General features: G+C 36.9%; 1 protein-coding gene across 1 annotated transcript in view; it reads right to left on the bottom strand.

The window, feature by feature from the left end:
* Positions 1-3,849: 3,849 nt before the first annotated feature.
* The window catches only part of SLC15A5 (solute carrier family 15 member 5), a 91,572-nt gene continuing 77,687 nt past the window's right edge, over positions 3,850-17,734 (bottom strand). Inside the window, exons 8-9 of the mRNA XM_050749514.1 lie at positions 9,048-9,156; positions 3,850-4,540 (exon numbers count right to left, since the gene is read on the bottom strand). Of these exons, the coding sequence (XP_050605471.1) occupies positions 4,393-4,540; positions 9,048-9,156 (257 nt within the window). The 3' untranslated portion in view covers positions 3,850-4,392. The remainder of the gene's footprint in view (positions 4,541-9,047; positions 9,157-17,734) is intronic.

Below are 17,734 nucleotides of genomic sequence, written 5' to 3' on the forward strand. Positions count from 1 at the left end.
TGAAAGGGGAGGAAGGGGGACAATATAGGAATGTTGAGAATCAGTGTTGTTTCAACCTGGTAATAACCAGTGGAAGAGGTCATATTCTTATGTGTTGAGACAGAAAATTACTGAGATCGATTAAGCTTAGGCACTGTCTTCCCTGGAATTCAGTTCCCCTGGGAGAATAGAAACACCTCCTGTAGATAATAGCTATACTGAGAGGCAGTTATATAGAGAGGAATGGCCCCCAGATTTTGTAGACAAATGTCCTGGGTCCAAACCTTGACTCTGCCCATACTGTCTGCATAACCCTTGGAAAGTTATTAGCTCCGACATCTTTCATATTTCTTGTCTATAAAATAGAATTAACCATTGTATTTAACTCATGGGATTACTGTGATTAAACGAGCAAATGCATTGAATACACTTAGAACAGTATCTCGAACTTAACAAGTACTACAAAAGTCTTCATAAATATTAATACTACTTTTCAGGGTACATTTGTTTTTCTCAAATTGCCTTTTCTTTTCTTTCTTTCTTTTTTTTTTTTTTTTTTTTTTTCTGACACAGAGGCTTGCTGTGTCTCCCAGGCTGGAGTGCAGTGACGCGATCTTGGCTCACTGCAACCTCCGCCTCCCAGGTTCAAGTGATTCTCTTGCCTCAGCCTCCAGAGTAGTTGGGACTACAGGCGTGTGCCACCACGCCCAGCTAAGTTTTGTATTTTTAGTAGAGACGGCATTTTACCATATTGGCCAGGCTGGTCTTGAACTCCTGACTTCATGATCCGCCCAGCTCAGCCTCCCAAAGTGCTGGGATTACAGGCATGAGCCACCGCATCTGGCCCTCAAATTGCCTTTTCTAAGGCAGTTTGCAATTGACTGTAGCACAGCCAAGTCAGTTTGATGAAAAGAGAAATAAAGGAAGGTTTTGACATTGAGAGCCCCTCCCCTGCCATGGTGTTCAGTCTGGGTAGGTCTTTTCAGGGACTGTTTCTGACATCCTGAGATCCATGTCGGGACACTGTATGGCTCCTCAGGGAGAGCTGAGTGAGGGAGAAGAGATGCTAAAAAGATGTTTGCTTTTTGTTACCCGTTTTGTCAGAGTCTATAACCTTGACATAATCTTTCCTCCCATTCTTGTTCCCTTTTGAATGATGTAGAGAGTGTTTCACCTAAGTGGCTGGGGAATGATCCGTTGTTGGTGACATTATGAGTATTGTTGTACAAGGAGCTAGCACTTTAGCGACAGACAGACCAAGGTTCAAGTCCTGTCTGTGCCACCTACTATCTCTGTGACTCTTGATAAATCACTTAAGGTGTCAAGAGTTGCAATTTCTCATTTACAAAATGGACATGCTAAAGTATGCCTACCTCCCAGAGTGGTGGTGCTAATCAAATGTGATAATATGTGTGAGAGCAACTTGTAAACTGTAAAAGGTGACATAGATGTGAGTTGTTACTATTAGTGGTTCTTTTAATTTCCCTGCTCTCTACAAGCAGACCTGAATTCTAGCAGCACCTGTGTGCTGTCATCACTTGGCTGCTGATTTTATTTGAGGGCTTTACTTATAAGTCTGGGACCAATAATTGTACGCTGGCTTCTCTTGTAGTGAGAGAATGGTAGATGGTAGATGCCTATCACCCGACTGGCTCAGAGTACCGGTGTGGAAGCTTTGTTTTCATAAAACAAGGGATCCTGACAGTTTTCAGAAGGGATTATTTTCTCTCCTTCAATTTGTAAATCGTGCAATATTATAATAGAAAACTTTTTGGAATTATGAGCTGTTATTTGGTGATATTGTTACTCTGATAGTTGATAAAACACTTTCAGAAACCAAGAGAATTAAAGGTTGGTTAGGGTGGAATGAATGCTATAAATCAAGATTGCCTGAAGGGGATATGTATGAGAGATAAGGGATTAAACTGAATAAAGAGGAAATAAGGAGAAATAACCACGGAGCTTGGGAACATTTACCTACTTTCAGGAGCAGATCTCTGCATGTTATTTTGTGCTATTAAAGAAATGATGAAATCACTCTGATGAAAACCATTTTCACTTATACATTTAGGTAATAAGAGTATGGTTTTCTTAATTTTGTATACAGGGTCAATGTAGTGACTTTTGGCTACAGTGGATTGAAGTGTTACAAGAGAAAAAGGAAGAGAAAAGAGATGTTACTGTCAGTTGTGAACAGAATCAGATGGGGTCAGACCTGTGCTCTGCGGGTCACAGAAAACATTTTCAAATACCTTGCATTTCAGGCCTTGATCATGGACAGAAATAGAGCACAGAAGGTGCTTCTTAGGGAAGTCTTCACTTTTCCAACCTTTTGCCGCAAGTGAAAAATGGAGCAAATGAGTGGCTGGGTACAGACCCTTGGCACCAAGTGGCTGGAGTAAATGGAACACTGCAGGGACACAGAACTTCGCCCGCCACTGAGCATATTACTGGAGAAATACAGTATGAAACCCAGCAGGCTTCTGCAAACAACGCATCCCTTTAAGTTAATTGGTGTTATATAGAAGCTGAAATGCTCCGCTTATTTACAAAGCTACAGATTTATGTAAAGCAAAACCAATTACACTTAATGCCTAAACTATTCCAGGTGCTCAATGATAATGTTGCTAGGCAGTAGAGAAGAAACTGCTGTGTGAATGCATCCTGTTCCAAATGGAAGCCTGTGTTGTTACTGCAATTTAGCTAATCACGAGTGTCAACGCCAACGTGAGGATTCTAAGCTCTTTTGGTGTTTGCTTTGGGTCAACTTTATAATTCTGTAGATCTTTCAGCTCTAAGGACAAGTGAAAGCATAATGAGCATCTTCTTCTATTATGATGTAGAAATTAAGGAGATGAAGGCAAATTTGTGGGGAGGGGGAGAACAAAATAAAGCAGGCCCCTTTTCTAACAGTAAGAGAGACTAGAGCTTCCCATTTGTACTGAGGTGAAGTATTTAAAGACTTCTGGCTCTTTTGGGTGTTCATTAAACCCAAATTGCAAACTTGGCATTTAACCTTTTGCAGCAAGGAAAGCTTCTAAGGAATATCAGGGGTCTGCCTCACTGTTTTGCTAGGAAACAATTGCTAAACAGAAAGGATTTGAAAAAGTTGCAGGAAAAGAATTTATGCCTGTACCAGCAAGTCTTTTCAGTTGTCCTCAAACAAAAAATAGTTTCAGTAACAGAAACACCTGGTGCTTTACAGCTCTTTTGCAATTAAAAATGCATAGCATACCTAATCAAGTTGAATAAGTCTTTTATTCTACAGACCTAAAATATTTTATGTATACACAAGCGAGGTGCATAATTGCAGAATAATTTGCAGTCAGCTGATAACACTCACCTGTCCTATCCAGCACGAATTGTCCTGCAAAGCAATGGCTTTTAAACTTTAGGGAACATGAGAATGATTTGGGTGTGCTTATTAAAACCACCAATTCCTGGACCCCAATCTGAAAAAAGATTTGGGTTAAGGCAGTCTGTGTAGGGGCCAGAAAGATTCACCTGTAGCAAACTGTCCTCAACCAGATTTTGACGAACACTGCTACTAAGAAACAGACATTAATTTTACTTGATTTTTTAAAAGATGAGTTTCCACATATTTTTGCTTATAAAAGAAGAAACTCTTAGAAGACAGTTTTCTGAATGCATCTGAATTGGCAGTGGAGACCATAAGATGTTATTCATATAATTCCTTTAAGCATCTCTATTTGGTTTGGTCACTTACCCTCCTCTCAGCCCTCATTTGATCTTCCTGAGTTTCCTTCTTTCCTTTAATTCCAACTGTTCCATAACTTACATTTATTTTTCAACTTTTTTAGTATGTGGACATTCTCTTTGTTAAGGACATCTATTTTAGTAATACTGCTTTTAAATTCAGAGAAAATTTCCTTAATGAAGTCGTATCTTGATAGCATAATATTAAGAGCAAATATAGAAAATCATGTATATGTTTATTATTTACTCAGCTATATACAGTATATGGTCACAATGCTTGGCATGTAATAAGGGCTCAATAAGTATATTGAAAGAGTATATTAAAATACTGTCATTTTGCTTCTAATGACTCATTAAAACTCCAAAAAAAGGTCATATGCTTTCAATGGCTGAACCATTGTAGAAAGCGGCAAGGTACTATTGGTGTATAGAAAACTGTCATTTTTTTTTTTGTCATAGAGTAATCACCTAGGCTTTGAAATTATTTTATTAATTTTAATGCTATAGCATGTTAATGCAAAAGCATGACAGTTTGCTAGAAAGGTCATAATTAGTTTTTGTAAATAAAGTATACAGATGATATTTATAAAATCACCTCCATATATATGGCTTTTACACTAAAACACATAAAATGCTCAACTGAAGAAGAAAACAATGAATACTGTTCTCATAAGACAGGTAGACTCAAATACAGTTTCATAGGGCTGTCTCCCAAAGATCAATACTTGAAGAAAATTCCTGTATACTGCCATAAAATTTCGGAGACTTTTCGTGGAGGAGAAGTGTTTCTTCAAGATTACTTCCACGGATGTTCTGGTCATTAAAATGATTTAGATTACAATATCTAAAAAAGAAAGAAAGAAAGCTTTTCTTAGGACCAGATGTAGATGAATTGATAAATCACTTGCTTCCCTCCTGTGCTTGTCTACCTTTTATGATGGGCTCATAGATACTGGCACAACAGTGACGATTATTTAAGAGTGCTGCTCACCAAAACAGTCTTTTTAAAAGTACAAAAGGAGTTTTGTGACTTAGTAAAGTGTCTCATAAGGACCTTTAGGTGGCGCTTTTTTTACAATTTGCTGTGCTGTCTTCAATGCTGACAGAGAGATGGTGAGAAGGCTGAAAGCCTATTGACTTGACAGATTTCCTGGCGGTCAGGCTGCGTAAGAGGTTTACTGGGGATTTGTAAATTCAGTGCTGAGATTATGTGTAAAGCACCATTGTCAAAGAAGAATCCATGAATGTATTTCTAGAATGTGCACTCTCCATCCCCGACCTCCAGAAAAACCTGCCTTTCCAGTGTCTTCTAAGTACCAGCCCCATGCAAGGGTGGGATAGAATCATCCCATTTCGCAGATTGAGAAATTGAAGTTTCCAAGAGGTTAAATAACGCACTTGAGGTTCATAGCAGTAGTCGTTGGCAGAGTTTGGATTTGGAGCCAGAACTTGATTATTCTGAATCCTGGTCCTCTATGGCATACTGCCTCTAAAGACAAATTACTTTCTTAAACACTTTTGGGTAAGTTCCAGGAAAATAGGAACTTCAAATTGCTTTATTCACTGCTTTATTCCCAGTGATTGATACACAGTAGATGTTCAATAAATATTTGTCAAATGAACAAATGAATATCGGCTATAAGTTTAATTTTATCACATACACATAAGTTTCAAATATAGATGGGGTCAGTCATCTATTTTTGATTTGTGAAGGTTTCAAAAGTTAATTTTACCTTCTTTTCCTTTTCAATACATTACTAAAAATAACTGTAGCTGTAAGAGAATGAATACTGCCTGAACAACTCTGGTCATTTGTCTCTGATTTATGTCACTTTCAATGATTCCTACAGCATAGACACAAAAGATTACTGGAATATTTGACAAAACAAGTGCAATATCAACTTCTATGTTTCACAACACTGGAAGGACAGTGGTGTTAGTTATAAAAGCACTCTCTGCCCCCTCCCTCTCAAAACACCTGAAATTTCTTTTTATTTTGGCACCCAGTGTGGGATAGGATACATATTTATATAAAGCACTGTAGACATATTTACTTGCATTTACCTACTTCCTTCACCCCTAAACTTGAAAGCCTCGAGTATGACACGTCATCAGTGCAGTATTTCAAATTTGATTGTGGAGGGATTGTTTTCAGTTTCTTTGATTTGGTACATGTGACAGGTAAATCTGGCCTTATATTTATGGATAATTCCTAGCTGTATGCAGCTGGGGATTTGAGATAATGTCCCAGTAACCCTCACAAGATTGGTTTGGCTCTAGGACTTAACAATAAGATTGTATCAGACTAATATGATGAACTTGGCTGTGGAGGTGTCTAGGGTGCTAAAACAGACCTCATCCTACCTGTATTTTGGTGAGGAGGTTGTTTCATAATTAATCCATTGTCCTCAAGATCTTGAGGGCAAGAATAAGTTGGGACTGCCTTGTTCTTGATAGATTTCCACTATTACCTGGCTCTGAACAGATACACCTTTGGGTTTGATAAAAAATGGGATTGTGATTACATACGTGCTGAGATTAGATATGATTTGACTTTACGTAATATGTTTCAATAATGCTGTCCCTGGGACATTGGTACTTTCCCCCATTTATTTGCATGCTTATTGTTCATTAGTGTTTGACAAAAACAATCAGTATAGAAAAAAATCGGAATCATGCACTCCTCACTGCAGGCACTGGTCTTTCTCTCTCAGGTTTCATACTGTGTCTTGCTTAATTCTTCTGACTTGGACTGTCCAATCCCAATGGCCAATAGGTTCCCAAGGCAACATGTGTCTTGGCATTGATGTCATTGGTTCTAGCTGCTTAATCTCTGGAGGCAAATGTTCCAGACTCTCCTTACTTCTGACATGTGACATTCATTCTTTTCCTGTGGGGTGCTGGTCAACAGGTAGTAGTGGGTAGAGTTACTTTAACTGAAGGAAATAGTTTTCTCCCAAACCGAGTTAGGAATTGTCAGAGAGCAAGAAGATGGCTCTTCTATGGCACTTGGAGGCAGCATAGTATAGGAGTATAGAAGCGTGGGCTTCAGAGACAAATCTGGAGTTGAATCCTAGTTGTGTGAACTTGGTCAATTTATTTAACTAGCTTTGCACTTTAGTTTTTTTATTTATAACGTAGAATGATAAGATCTATATGCCAAGAAGATGGTGGGGAGTAAGGGCAGTTGTTTGTGTGTGTATAGCATGCCACCCAAGATACACAGGCTGCTCAACACATAGAAAATTAATTTATTTCCTTCTTGCTTTGTTTGTTCCTCTCTCTCTATCTTTATTCCCTCCCTAAAAAAGTATGCAGGAGAAGAGAAAGTAGATAGGTGATGGAGAAGATTTGGTAAGAATCAGATTTATCTCTGAATGAACTTTACATTTGTACTTAGTCCCTTCTCATCTTTGGTTCCTCCAATCTCTGGTGTGTTGTATGTTTTTATTCTTACCTCCTCCTCTGCACTCCACACCACTATTTCTCGCTTCTTTACAGGAACTCACTAGTTCCACAATCAGAGAGAAAGAATCACACTTTAATATTTTAATTTGGGCCCTAGATGTTAGCTCCATGTAGACTACGAGTTTGCCTATTCAACTCTATTTCTCTATTGCCTAGAACAATGCTTAGCATGTTGGTTGGGTGGATATATTAATGAGTCAATCCCTGGGCTAATGGATTCTGGGTCCACTGCTAGTTCTACCTGAACTCTGTCCATTACTGCGGTCATCTTGGCCACACCTCAATGTAAGTGTAGGAGAAGCATAAAAAGGAGGAAGAAGACAGCATATGGCTAGGTATGAGACCATTCTAATTATAATTGCTAACACTTTGGAGCATTTACTCATCCTCACAAAAGCCTTATGACACAGTTAGTATTTTTATCATTTCCATTTTTCAAATGAAGTAACTGAGGTTTAGCAAGGTTAAACAGCTTGCTGAAGTTTCTATAGCATATAAATTGTGAAACTGGACTCAACTGGGGTAACTAAATTACTTCATGAAAGACAAGGATCAAACCTTACTACAAGATACAAAGTAAAAATTGAGAGACGGTGCAGGTTTTTGAAAATTGCTGAGTGGGCACCACTTACGTGTCTGGAGGCAGTGGATGGAGGGGAGAGGCCATGCCTCCAGTTTCCATTTCCATTGTGAAATCTGTTTTGCTATAATGCTAAGAACATTCCTGTTGGACCTTTCTGCAAAACTTTCTGGTTCTCTAATTTGATTTTCAATCTAAGAATGAGATCAGCATTCAGGAAAAGTATACACTGTGAAGGACTAGTTTGATATTTTATACACTTTGGAGTGTAAGAAATATAAAAATTCAGGGAGCCATTAAGGCTTTTAATTTTGTCATCAGTTCTGCCTTGCATGAGGTTTGATTCTTTCTTATACCAGACCATAAGCCTGATGAGAGCAGAACATTGGTGAAAATAAACCTTTATTGACTTACTGACTTTGTATCTTTCTAGTTTATGACACCACCTATCACATGGCTGATATTCAAAAAGAGATTTGTTAGGTTAATAAAATAATGACCTAGGCAATGGTGAAGTGACAATGAATGAGATAATATATGACCAAATGACTAAAGAGGTAAATGGATGGAAGGAAGTAAGGAAAATGAAAATCTGTTTAGTTTCTGCTTCATGACAGACATTGTGATTAGTCTTTTATCAGTATTCGTCCCCCTAAAACCGACAAGAGGTTTTTATTTTACAGGTGTAAAAACAGAGGCCCAGAGAGGTTAGAGAATTTTCTCAAAAGTACACAGTTGTCCAAGAATATGTCAAGGGGGGAGAGAGAGAGAGAGAGAGAGGGAGAGAGAGAGAGGCTGGCAATGGATGGGTGGATGGATGGTAGATGGTACCTATTAAGCCACTCTCAGGTGGTCTCAGGCAACAAGCTAAGGGATTTTGTACAGTTTTTTTATTGGCCTTGAAATGGTCACTGCTGATTTAAAGGCCTGAATAGGATCCAAATCTCAAGCATCATTAGATTTCTAGCTATTTGTTTAATGATATTTGCTTTTAATGGTAATGATGCACTCGTTCTTATTATCAATATGCTTATTTCTAATTCTAAAGTGATGCTACATAGTGGAGAGAAAAATCTTGTGTTGGAACGTATTTTAGAATTTGTAAAGCACTATTTTATTATGAGGATCGATGGAAAAAGTGAAGTCTAAATTGAAATTTCTTGCTCTGAATAATCTGTTGAATTTCTCTCATATGCTAATTTGTCCGGTCATGGTGTACAGAGTTCCCGCTGGCTCAGTGATGGTTCCCAGACCAATATTTCATGGACTCAGAAATTTTTCATCTTACCACACACTTACTTACCTTTGTGAAACACTCCAGAATCCCAGGACGTTCAACAATGTTAATGATGCCAGGAAGAAGAAGAAGCTTTCTAAATTGCCTTTGTTTAATGTGTTTGGAAACCAATTGCCTGTTTGGAACAAATGTAATTGTTATTCAACTGCAGAGTTGTAAGTTTCTGTGAATATTTTATCATTCCACAATTCATAGAGCTTTATTCGCTTCAGTAATATCCACAAAGCAAAAACGTTCATATGAAACTTGATTGTCAAAATTTATTTAATTATGTAATTAATAGTAAAATAAGCAAAGCACCCCAAATATTTTGAAGGTCACAAAACACTCTTAATTTGCATCACACAATATAGGTGTCAGAAGAACTGGTTCGTAAAGGTAATCCTGACTATTCCGTTAACTTGCAGGAGCCATGTGTGTATCTTATTTCTCGTTATATTTCTAGTATTTAGAACAGTGCCTGGCATGTAGGGATTATTTGGCAAATATATAGTGAATGAATGAAAACTATTTTCTATGACCAGATAGTCTGTTTCATTTGCTAATTGTAAGGATAGTGAGATAATGTATGTAGGTGATAGATGTTAAATTATTTTCACAACTTTGATAAATCCAGGGCTACCTTATGATAATATCACAGACCTTATTGGTCAAATTACTTGCAATCTCTGGTTAACATGGAGATTTTCTTTTCACCTAATAAGTAAATTCTTCAATTTAATACCACCAAATAAAGGATCTCTACTTCCTTATGATGTCATACTGGGTATATATGAACCTATTCAAGATTCAAGGTAATTACTTTAATTTGCTTCTAAGTTTTGACTTTTGCTTTGGATCTGTGCTATAACTCTATCTCTCTATCTCTGTCTCCGTCTTTGTCTCTGTCTCTGCCTCTGCCTCTGTCTCTGTCTCTATCCACACACATACTTTTTATTTCTTCAGTAAATTTTGGGGTATTGTTTAATGTATACAATAAAATGCATTGTATTATACATATTATATATGTGATACTTATTTTTAGGCAATACATTAAAAACAGCCAGGGAGATCTGTTATTACCAAATGTATTTACATAGCATTACAGAATGCTTCAAAGGAAAAATCTAACTTAACAGAGAGAATTTAACTGTCTCTCTGAATGGGCTGAATTTTTTTAATGTTATGCATTATGAGAACAGGAAATGATCATCTTTGAACACACAAATGCCAAGGTTTCATCATTTTCTTGCGTTTTTATAGGAACAGCTCCTACAGCGGGAGGTGAAGAGGGTATGGGACCAGAGCAATCAGTCTATGACCCAGTAGGACTGGGCTTCAGTACCATCTTTGGCACACGGGTTGTAGGGTTGCTTCCTGCAGTAGAAAGTGGTTCTTGGCCTCTCCCTTGACAATGCATACTTTTAAATGGGATTTAACTGAAATATTCTGATCACAGTCAGCAAGTGCATAAGTATGACAATTGTGATTAATTGTGCCACTTCGCATTTAAAGCTGTTTGTCTTCTGTCTTTTACCTACTCAGTGACTATTACTATGGATCAACAATGAAAATTAGCTGTGTCTATTATATTCTGGGACCTATGTCTGAAAGCTAGCCTAAATAAATTATAGGACAAATAAATAAAATGGTGAAGTGCAACTCACAAAATAGGTATTATTTTGTCAAAAGAACTGGGTTGTAAAGGTAATCCTGATTATGCTATTAATTTGCAGGAGCTGTGTGTGTCTTATTCATCCTTATATTTTTAGTATTTAGATCAGTGCCTGACAAATGGGGATTATTTGGCAAAATAATACCAAAATAGGTATTATGATAGGTATAAATAAGCATTACCATACCTATTTCATAAGTTTCACTTTACCATTTCATTTGGGTTCTATTATAATGAAAATTTATGGTTTTATTGCTACAGTGACATGATGCCTTTATCTGGTGTTTAGATGAGTAAATGAAGTTCGCTAAATGTTTCCCTATAAGTCTGCCTATTGGATATTGTGTAGCCTTTTTGATGTGTATATGTGTGCTTTTGTGTGTGTGCATGTATGTGTGTGCCCGTGTATGGGTGCACACAGGAACTAAACATTTGATTGTACTTGAATGGGGAGAGTTGAGGTGGAGGTCAAGATAAGGTGTAATAATATCCTACGTATTTTCAGGAAGAACTAAACCATCCTTCTAAGCCTATTCAAACAGTGCTGTTTTTTCCCCTCTTGAATTAATGTCCCAATCGTATTTCCGACCTTTTCATTTCACATCAGCACTTTGCATGTCATGTGATTATACCTTTTTATCACCGTGTTTCTCTGGCTAGTGTAAGTTAACATGACATTAATTCTTCTTAGAGCATGAATTCTGGTCCATAATAAGTAATTGAAAAGACTATCTTTATATTATAAGAGAGTCAGATGAGGAAGAAGAATATAAATTTTCTAAGATCTTTAAAGGTAAAACATAATATTTTAAAGAAATTTTGTCATTATGGCAAATGCCAGCCTTTGGGGAGATACCACTAGATCCCGCTGGTCACACCAGAGCATTCTCGTCACTGGGGAAGCTGTGGAAAACAGAAATGAGAAGTACTGTGACGTGGTATTTGGGAGTTTGGGGTGACAGGAGAGAAAGACATTTGTACTAGAAGAGTTAGAGAAAGATAATATAAATCTGTGGATATGGACAAAACATTTTGGAGTGGGATTATCTTTAAAAAAAAAGAAAAGAAAAGAAAACCCCAAACCAAAGATTCCCATATCACGTATTCAAAATTTCTAGAATGCTCCTGTATTCATTCTTAAATATCATTTTTAGCACGTGACTTTCTAACGCTCATCTTCATTCTAGTCCCATATTTTTGCCATATTTAGATATGATTTAACATTCTCTGTGTAGCTAATTTACATGGTAAAGAGAAGCATCGCCTGAATTGATAGCATGGGACAAACACTTGTATCAAGTCAGACAGAAAGATTTTTCAGGATACCTAAAATTTGCTTTATTTATATGGAGATTATCTGTGTATGTGAAGAGACAGAACTGTGTATAAAAATATATAGAAAGATCATGGGCTTTGGAGTCAGGTAGACTTTTAAAGTTAAATCTTGCCTTAACAGTATAGTCGTTGGGCAAATAACTGGACCACTTAAGCCTCAGTTTCTCTTCTATGAAATGATGATAACAGAATCTCCCTTACTGAGTTGTAATGAGAAGTTAAAGAGATAATGGTTGTCAAGGGCCGGACACAGAGGAGGCACTCCACAAACCTCAGATTATCACCTCCTCCTGCCTCCTTTCCAGGTAGCTCACACACCGTCATGTAGCCTGAGCTTCATCTTGGTCTGTCTCCTGTCAGATATTTCTTCATGTTCTGTGTGCCTTTTTTTTTTTTTTTTTTTTTTTTTTTTTTATCATTATCCCAGGACTGGTTGTAAAATGTTCCATTTAACATTGTCAGTTGACTCAGCTCTTAGGTACTATAACTTTATTTTAGTAGCTTATAAACTTTTATTGTCGTAATTCACATTTGTGCCATTTTTCATCTGACATTTCCAGTAGCTGATTGAAATCAGGAGCATCCTTGCAAAGGAGACATAGTGAAGACTTGAGGTCTAGAATGAGACTAACTAAACTTCTCCAGATCACAGGATAGCTGAACAGGAGCATGAGAAACAGTGTGCCACATAGAGTCTGATGAGTCATTCACTCACTGCCATTCGTAATGCCCACAGTGCACCCTAGTTACTACTTTCATAATATAACCAGCTAGTTAGTAATAGTGTTCAACTGCTGAAATAGTAAAGGACTCAAAATATTTAGCATTGTTCAGAATTTCCCCAAATATCTCTTACTTAGCTACATGTATTTGTTCATTTGAAAGTCATTTTTTAGAATTTTTTTGTGTACCAGGAAATGTGCATTCCATGTTGCTTAAGAAAAGGGATTCATAAATTAGTAGGGTAATTATCCTGGAGCATTAGGCCTTATAGACAGTAAGTAAAGTGTTTATATTTATCTGAAATTATCACAGTCATTTTAGAGACAAAGAATTGTAGAATCGTCTAGACTCGTTCTTTATTTTCTATATTAAGGGGTGAAGGAACAGAGAGGTCAAGTGAAACATCACTCAGCAGAACCCTCATCTTCCTGCTGTTACATCAAATGTACGGCTGTAGTCCACCTCTTGGTGTTTAATGCAACTACCACTTTTATGCCTTTCTTTAACATCTTCTCAACAGTTTTAAAATGTCTGGATTTCAGTCTTTGAAATCACTTACCCCAAATTCTTTCTAAAATACCGAACGACATTTCTACTCTGGTCTTGAGACTGGCATTCAACCTACTGTGAGATTCTTAGAGCAATTTACACTACATTTAAAGCTTTTGAAAGTGGATTGAAAAACATATATGGTGATGCACACATGCTATAACACTATAAACTACACAAATTTGCTAATATGAAAAAGAAATACAGTTTATTTCTCTTCTCCTTAATGCCGTACATTGTAAGGCTCAAAATTTCATTTGCTGTCTTGATGCCTTTGAGCCTCACAGGCCCCAAAGGTCTAACCACGTGTTTCCCTGTTTTCATTGGATAGGCTCCTCACCCAGCTGGAAGAGCTCCCCACCTGGCTAGTTCCCCTATTAGTCAGACCAGCTGCCCTCCACCCAGCCCTCAACCTGAGAGGTTTCACTTCCCTGCTAGCGCTCAACATTATTCAAACCAACCAATCACATCCAGCCTACAGGAACCAGACAATCACATCCAGCCTACAGGAACCTGCCTGTCACCACAACCCTTTGTTATTACAAAGCCTGCGCCCGCACAGACCCTGCTTGTTCACTGTATGCCTGAGTGCAACCCCAGGTGACCCTACACATATCCGGGTATTTTCCTTTCCCAGATTGTGAGTGTATGTGACTAATAAACTACTGTCAGTCTCATGTGTAGACTCTGTCTCAAAAAAAAAGGATGCGTGTTTTCCATGATCTCATACTATCTAGAGTAAGAGGCACCCCTAGGTCACCAATGTGGTGAATAGGAGATGATCAGAACATGCCCTCACCACAGAAATCAAGGTCAGTTCTAGAGAAAATAGTAATAGCTTTTGCTTTAATGCATAATTACTGTTTATTTTTCTTTTGGAAGGTGAAGAAAAGAGAAAGGAACCCTCCCATTCATCCTTCCGTACCACTACTCAGAACCAAGTACCTCTGCTTCTAAACTACATCAGGGAGTGCAACTCCCATAGAATCACAGGACAAGAAGTAAAGGGAACAGATATTTAAGGTAAAAGATATCCAAATTACCTTGATTTGACTATATCAGTTTATCAAATGATCACATGTATGCTGAAAACAAGTACACCTAATATGTATCAATAAAAAAATTTAAAAAATAATAATCAAATAAAAGAAGTAATGGGAACAAGACGCAGTCAAGTTGCACTGCATCCAAGAAGTATTGGCCTGACCAAAAATAAAACATTATAGGTGAGTATGAGTTCTGGGGAGTGCCAGATAGCCATGTATGCTTGACAATGCAGTCTGTAATCACTCCAGCTAGTCAGAGTGTTAGAAAACCTAAAAATGGTGTAAAGTTCTCACTGTAGCCTAGCAGTCTTGGGTTTAGTGGGGCACTTTAAATGCAGACTTTAGCAAAAATATTCACATATACTCTGAGTTAGTAAACCCTACCTCTCAGCAAATCTGTTCTTTTGAGGATGAGTAAACATAAAAAGAGCCAATATGGGTAAGGAAAAGTGACTACTATACATATTTGTTGCTTACAGGAAACACCCTGAACACAGAATGACAAAGCTAATAATAATAATAATAATAATAATAATAATATAATGAACGAGAAACTCGTAAGACAAAGACAGAAAATACTGTAAAATACTAATCTCTGCAAAGTTGAATTCAAAGGAAAAACCATTTTAAAGGGACATTGAGAATTTTTTTATATTGATAAAAAACACAATTCAAATTGAAGATATGCCAGTGGATTTCCCTTAAGTAATGAAATCATAACAAAATCTGTTGTCTTTTGGAAATAACGATATATAAGTAATTCTTATCAATGACTATAACACGTTCTTGTCAGTTTTTGATCAAATTGGCAAAGAAGGGATGTAAAGAATTAATGTGATTGACAAGTGTTTAATAAAGATCACAACATTGTTTAGTAGGAAAAAGAATATTTCACCCTCTTACAGAAGTTTCAATAACATTAGTAACAAACCAGACCTCCAAGAAATTGAAGATATGCCTCTTGAATAACTAACTGGTCAACAAAGAAATGAAAACCACAATATCAAGGCATTTAGAAAATGAAGAGAATAAGGAAGCTGCATTTACACATTTAAGAGATACAGATATAAACTCTACCCAGAGGCACATTTAAAGGCACATAGGCTTTCATTTTTAAAGTCAGAATTAAAATAAATGAAATAAACATTCAAGACAAAGAAGTTAGGAAATGCATAAAACAAATCTCAGGAAAGTAGGAGTAAGGAAATAGAGATGAGAACAGGAAATCAATATATTAAACTTTTTTAGATCTAATAGTTCTAAGAGATGATTCATTGGAGAAAATATAACAAAATAAATAAAACTGACAAATCCAATCAGAATATGTCACAACAGATACAGAGGAGATAACAATGTTTAGTTATGAGTATGCTACTTTAGAGTAAAAACTCTTATGGAAATGAGGTATTTAGATAAACATTAATTACCAAAGTTGAATCAAGAAGAAATGGAAATCTATTAAAGACCAATAATAGTAGGAAAAAGTTACAAAGAATAATTTTTTTAAAAAGAGACATTAAGATCCCTACCAAAATTCCAATGACACTTTTCACAGAAATAGAAAAAACAATCCTAAAATTTATATGGAACCACAAAACACCACAAATAGACAAAGTAATTGTGAGCAAAAAACAAAGATGGAGGCATCACACTACCTGACTTCAAAATATACTACAAAGCTATAGGATCAAAACAGCATGGCATAAAAAGAGACACATAGACCAATGGACCAGAATAGAGTCCAGAAATAAATCTGTGCATTTACAGACAACTGATTTTGGACAAAGGTGTCAAGAACAAACTGATATGATTAGGCTTTGTGTCCCCACCCAAATCTCATCTTGAATTGTAATCCCCATAATCCCCATGTGTCAAGGGAGAGAGCAGGTGGAGGCAATTGAATCATGGGGGTGGTTTCCCCCATGCTGTTCTCATGAGAGTGAGTGAATTCTCAGGAGATTTGATGGTTTTATAAGGGGCTCTTCCCCCTTCACTCAGTATTCTCTTTCCTACCGCCTTTGAAGAAGGTGCTTTGCTTCCCCTTCACCTTCCACCATGATTGTAAGCTTTCTGAGGCCTCCCCAGCCATGCTGAACTGTAAGTCAATTAAACCTCTTTCCTTTATAAATTACCCAGTCTTGGGCAGCTGTTTATAGCAGTATGAAAACAGACTAATACCCAAACAAAGGAGAAAGTACAGTCTCTTCAATAAGTGGTGCTGGGAAAACTGTATATCTACATGCAGAAGAATGAAATTGGACACTTATAGCAGATATGAAAAATAAACTCAAAATAGATTAAGGGCCTCAGTGTAAGACATGAAACTGTAAAACTACTAGAACAGGGGAAAAGCTTCATGACATTGGTCTAGGTAATGATTTCTTGAATTCGACAACAGAAGCATCGACAATAAAAGGAAAAATAGACAAATGAGAATGTGTCAGACTAAAATGTTTCTGCACAGCAAAGGAAATAACAGAGTGAAAGAGATAACCCATAAATTGGGAAAAATATTTGCAAATTATATATCAGGTAAGGGCCTAATATCCAAAACATGTAAAGAATTCAAGCTACTCAATAAGAAAAAAGCCCAAATAGCTAATTGAAAATGGGCAAATGACCTGAATAGACATTTCTTAGAAGAAGACATACAAATGGCCAACAGGTATATAAAAAACTGTTCAATATCACTGATCATCAGGGAAATGCATATTAAAACCACCATGAGATATCACCTCACACCAGTTAGAATTTTATAAAAAGGATGAAGATGAAAGATAAGTGTTGATGAGGATGTGGAGAAAACGAAACTTTAGTACACTATTGGTGAGCATGCAAATTAGTACAGCTATTATGGAAAGCAGTATGGTGGAATCTTGATAAACTAAAAATAGCATTACCACATGATCCAGCAGTGCTACTACTGGATATATATCCAAAGGAGTTGAAGTCAGTATATCGAAGAAATGTTTGTACTCAGTTTGTTACAGTACTGTTCACAATGGCTAAGATATGAACACAACTGAAGTGCCTATCAATGGATTAATACATTTTAAAAAGTGGTATATATACACAATGGAATATTCAGCCTTAAAAAAGAACAAATTCTGTCATTTGTGACAATATGGATGAATCTACAGTACAATATGCTAAGTGAAATAAGCAAGACACAGAAAGACAAATACCATATCATCTCACTTATATGTGGAATGTAGGAAAGTCAAACTCACAGAAGCAGAGAGTAGAATGGTGGTTACCAAAGGCTGAGGTGGGGAAGGGAAGTGGTTGGGGGAAGGGGAAATGTTGACCAACAGGTGCAAAGTTTGAGTTAGACAGGAGGAATTAGTTCTGGTGATCTATTATACAGCATGGTGACTATAGTCAAT

The sequence above is a fragment of the Macaca thibetana genome, chromosome 11 (genome assembly GCF_024542745.1).
Source record: "Macaca thibetana thibetana isolate TM-01 chromosome 11, ASM2454274v1, whole genome shotgun sequence".
NCBI classification, from domain to species: Eukaryota; Metazoa; Chordata; class Mammalia; order Primates; family Cercopithecidae; genus Macaca; species Macaca thibetana.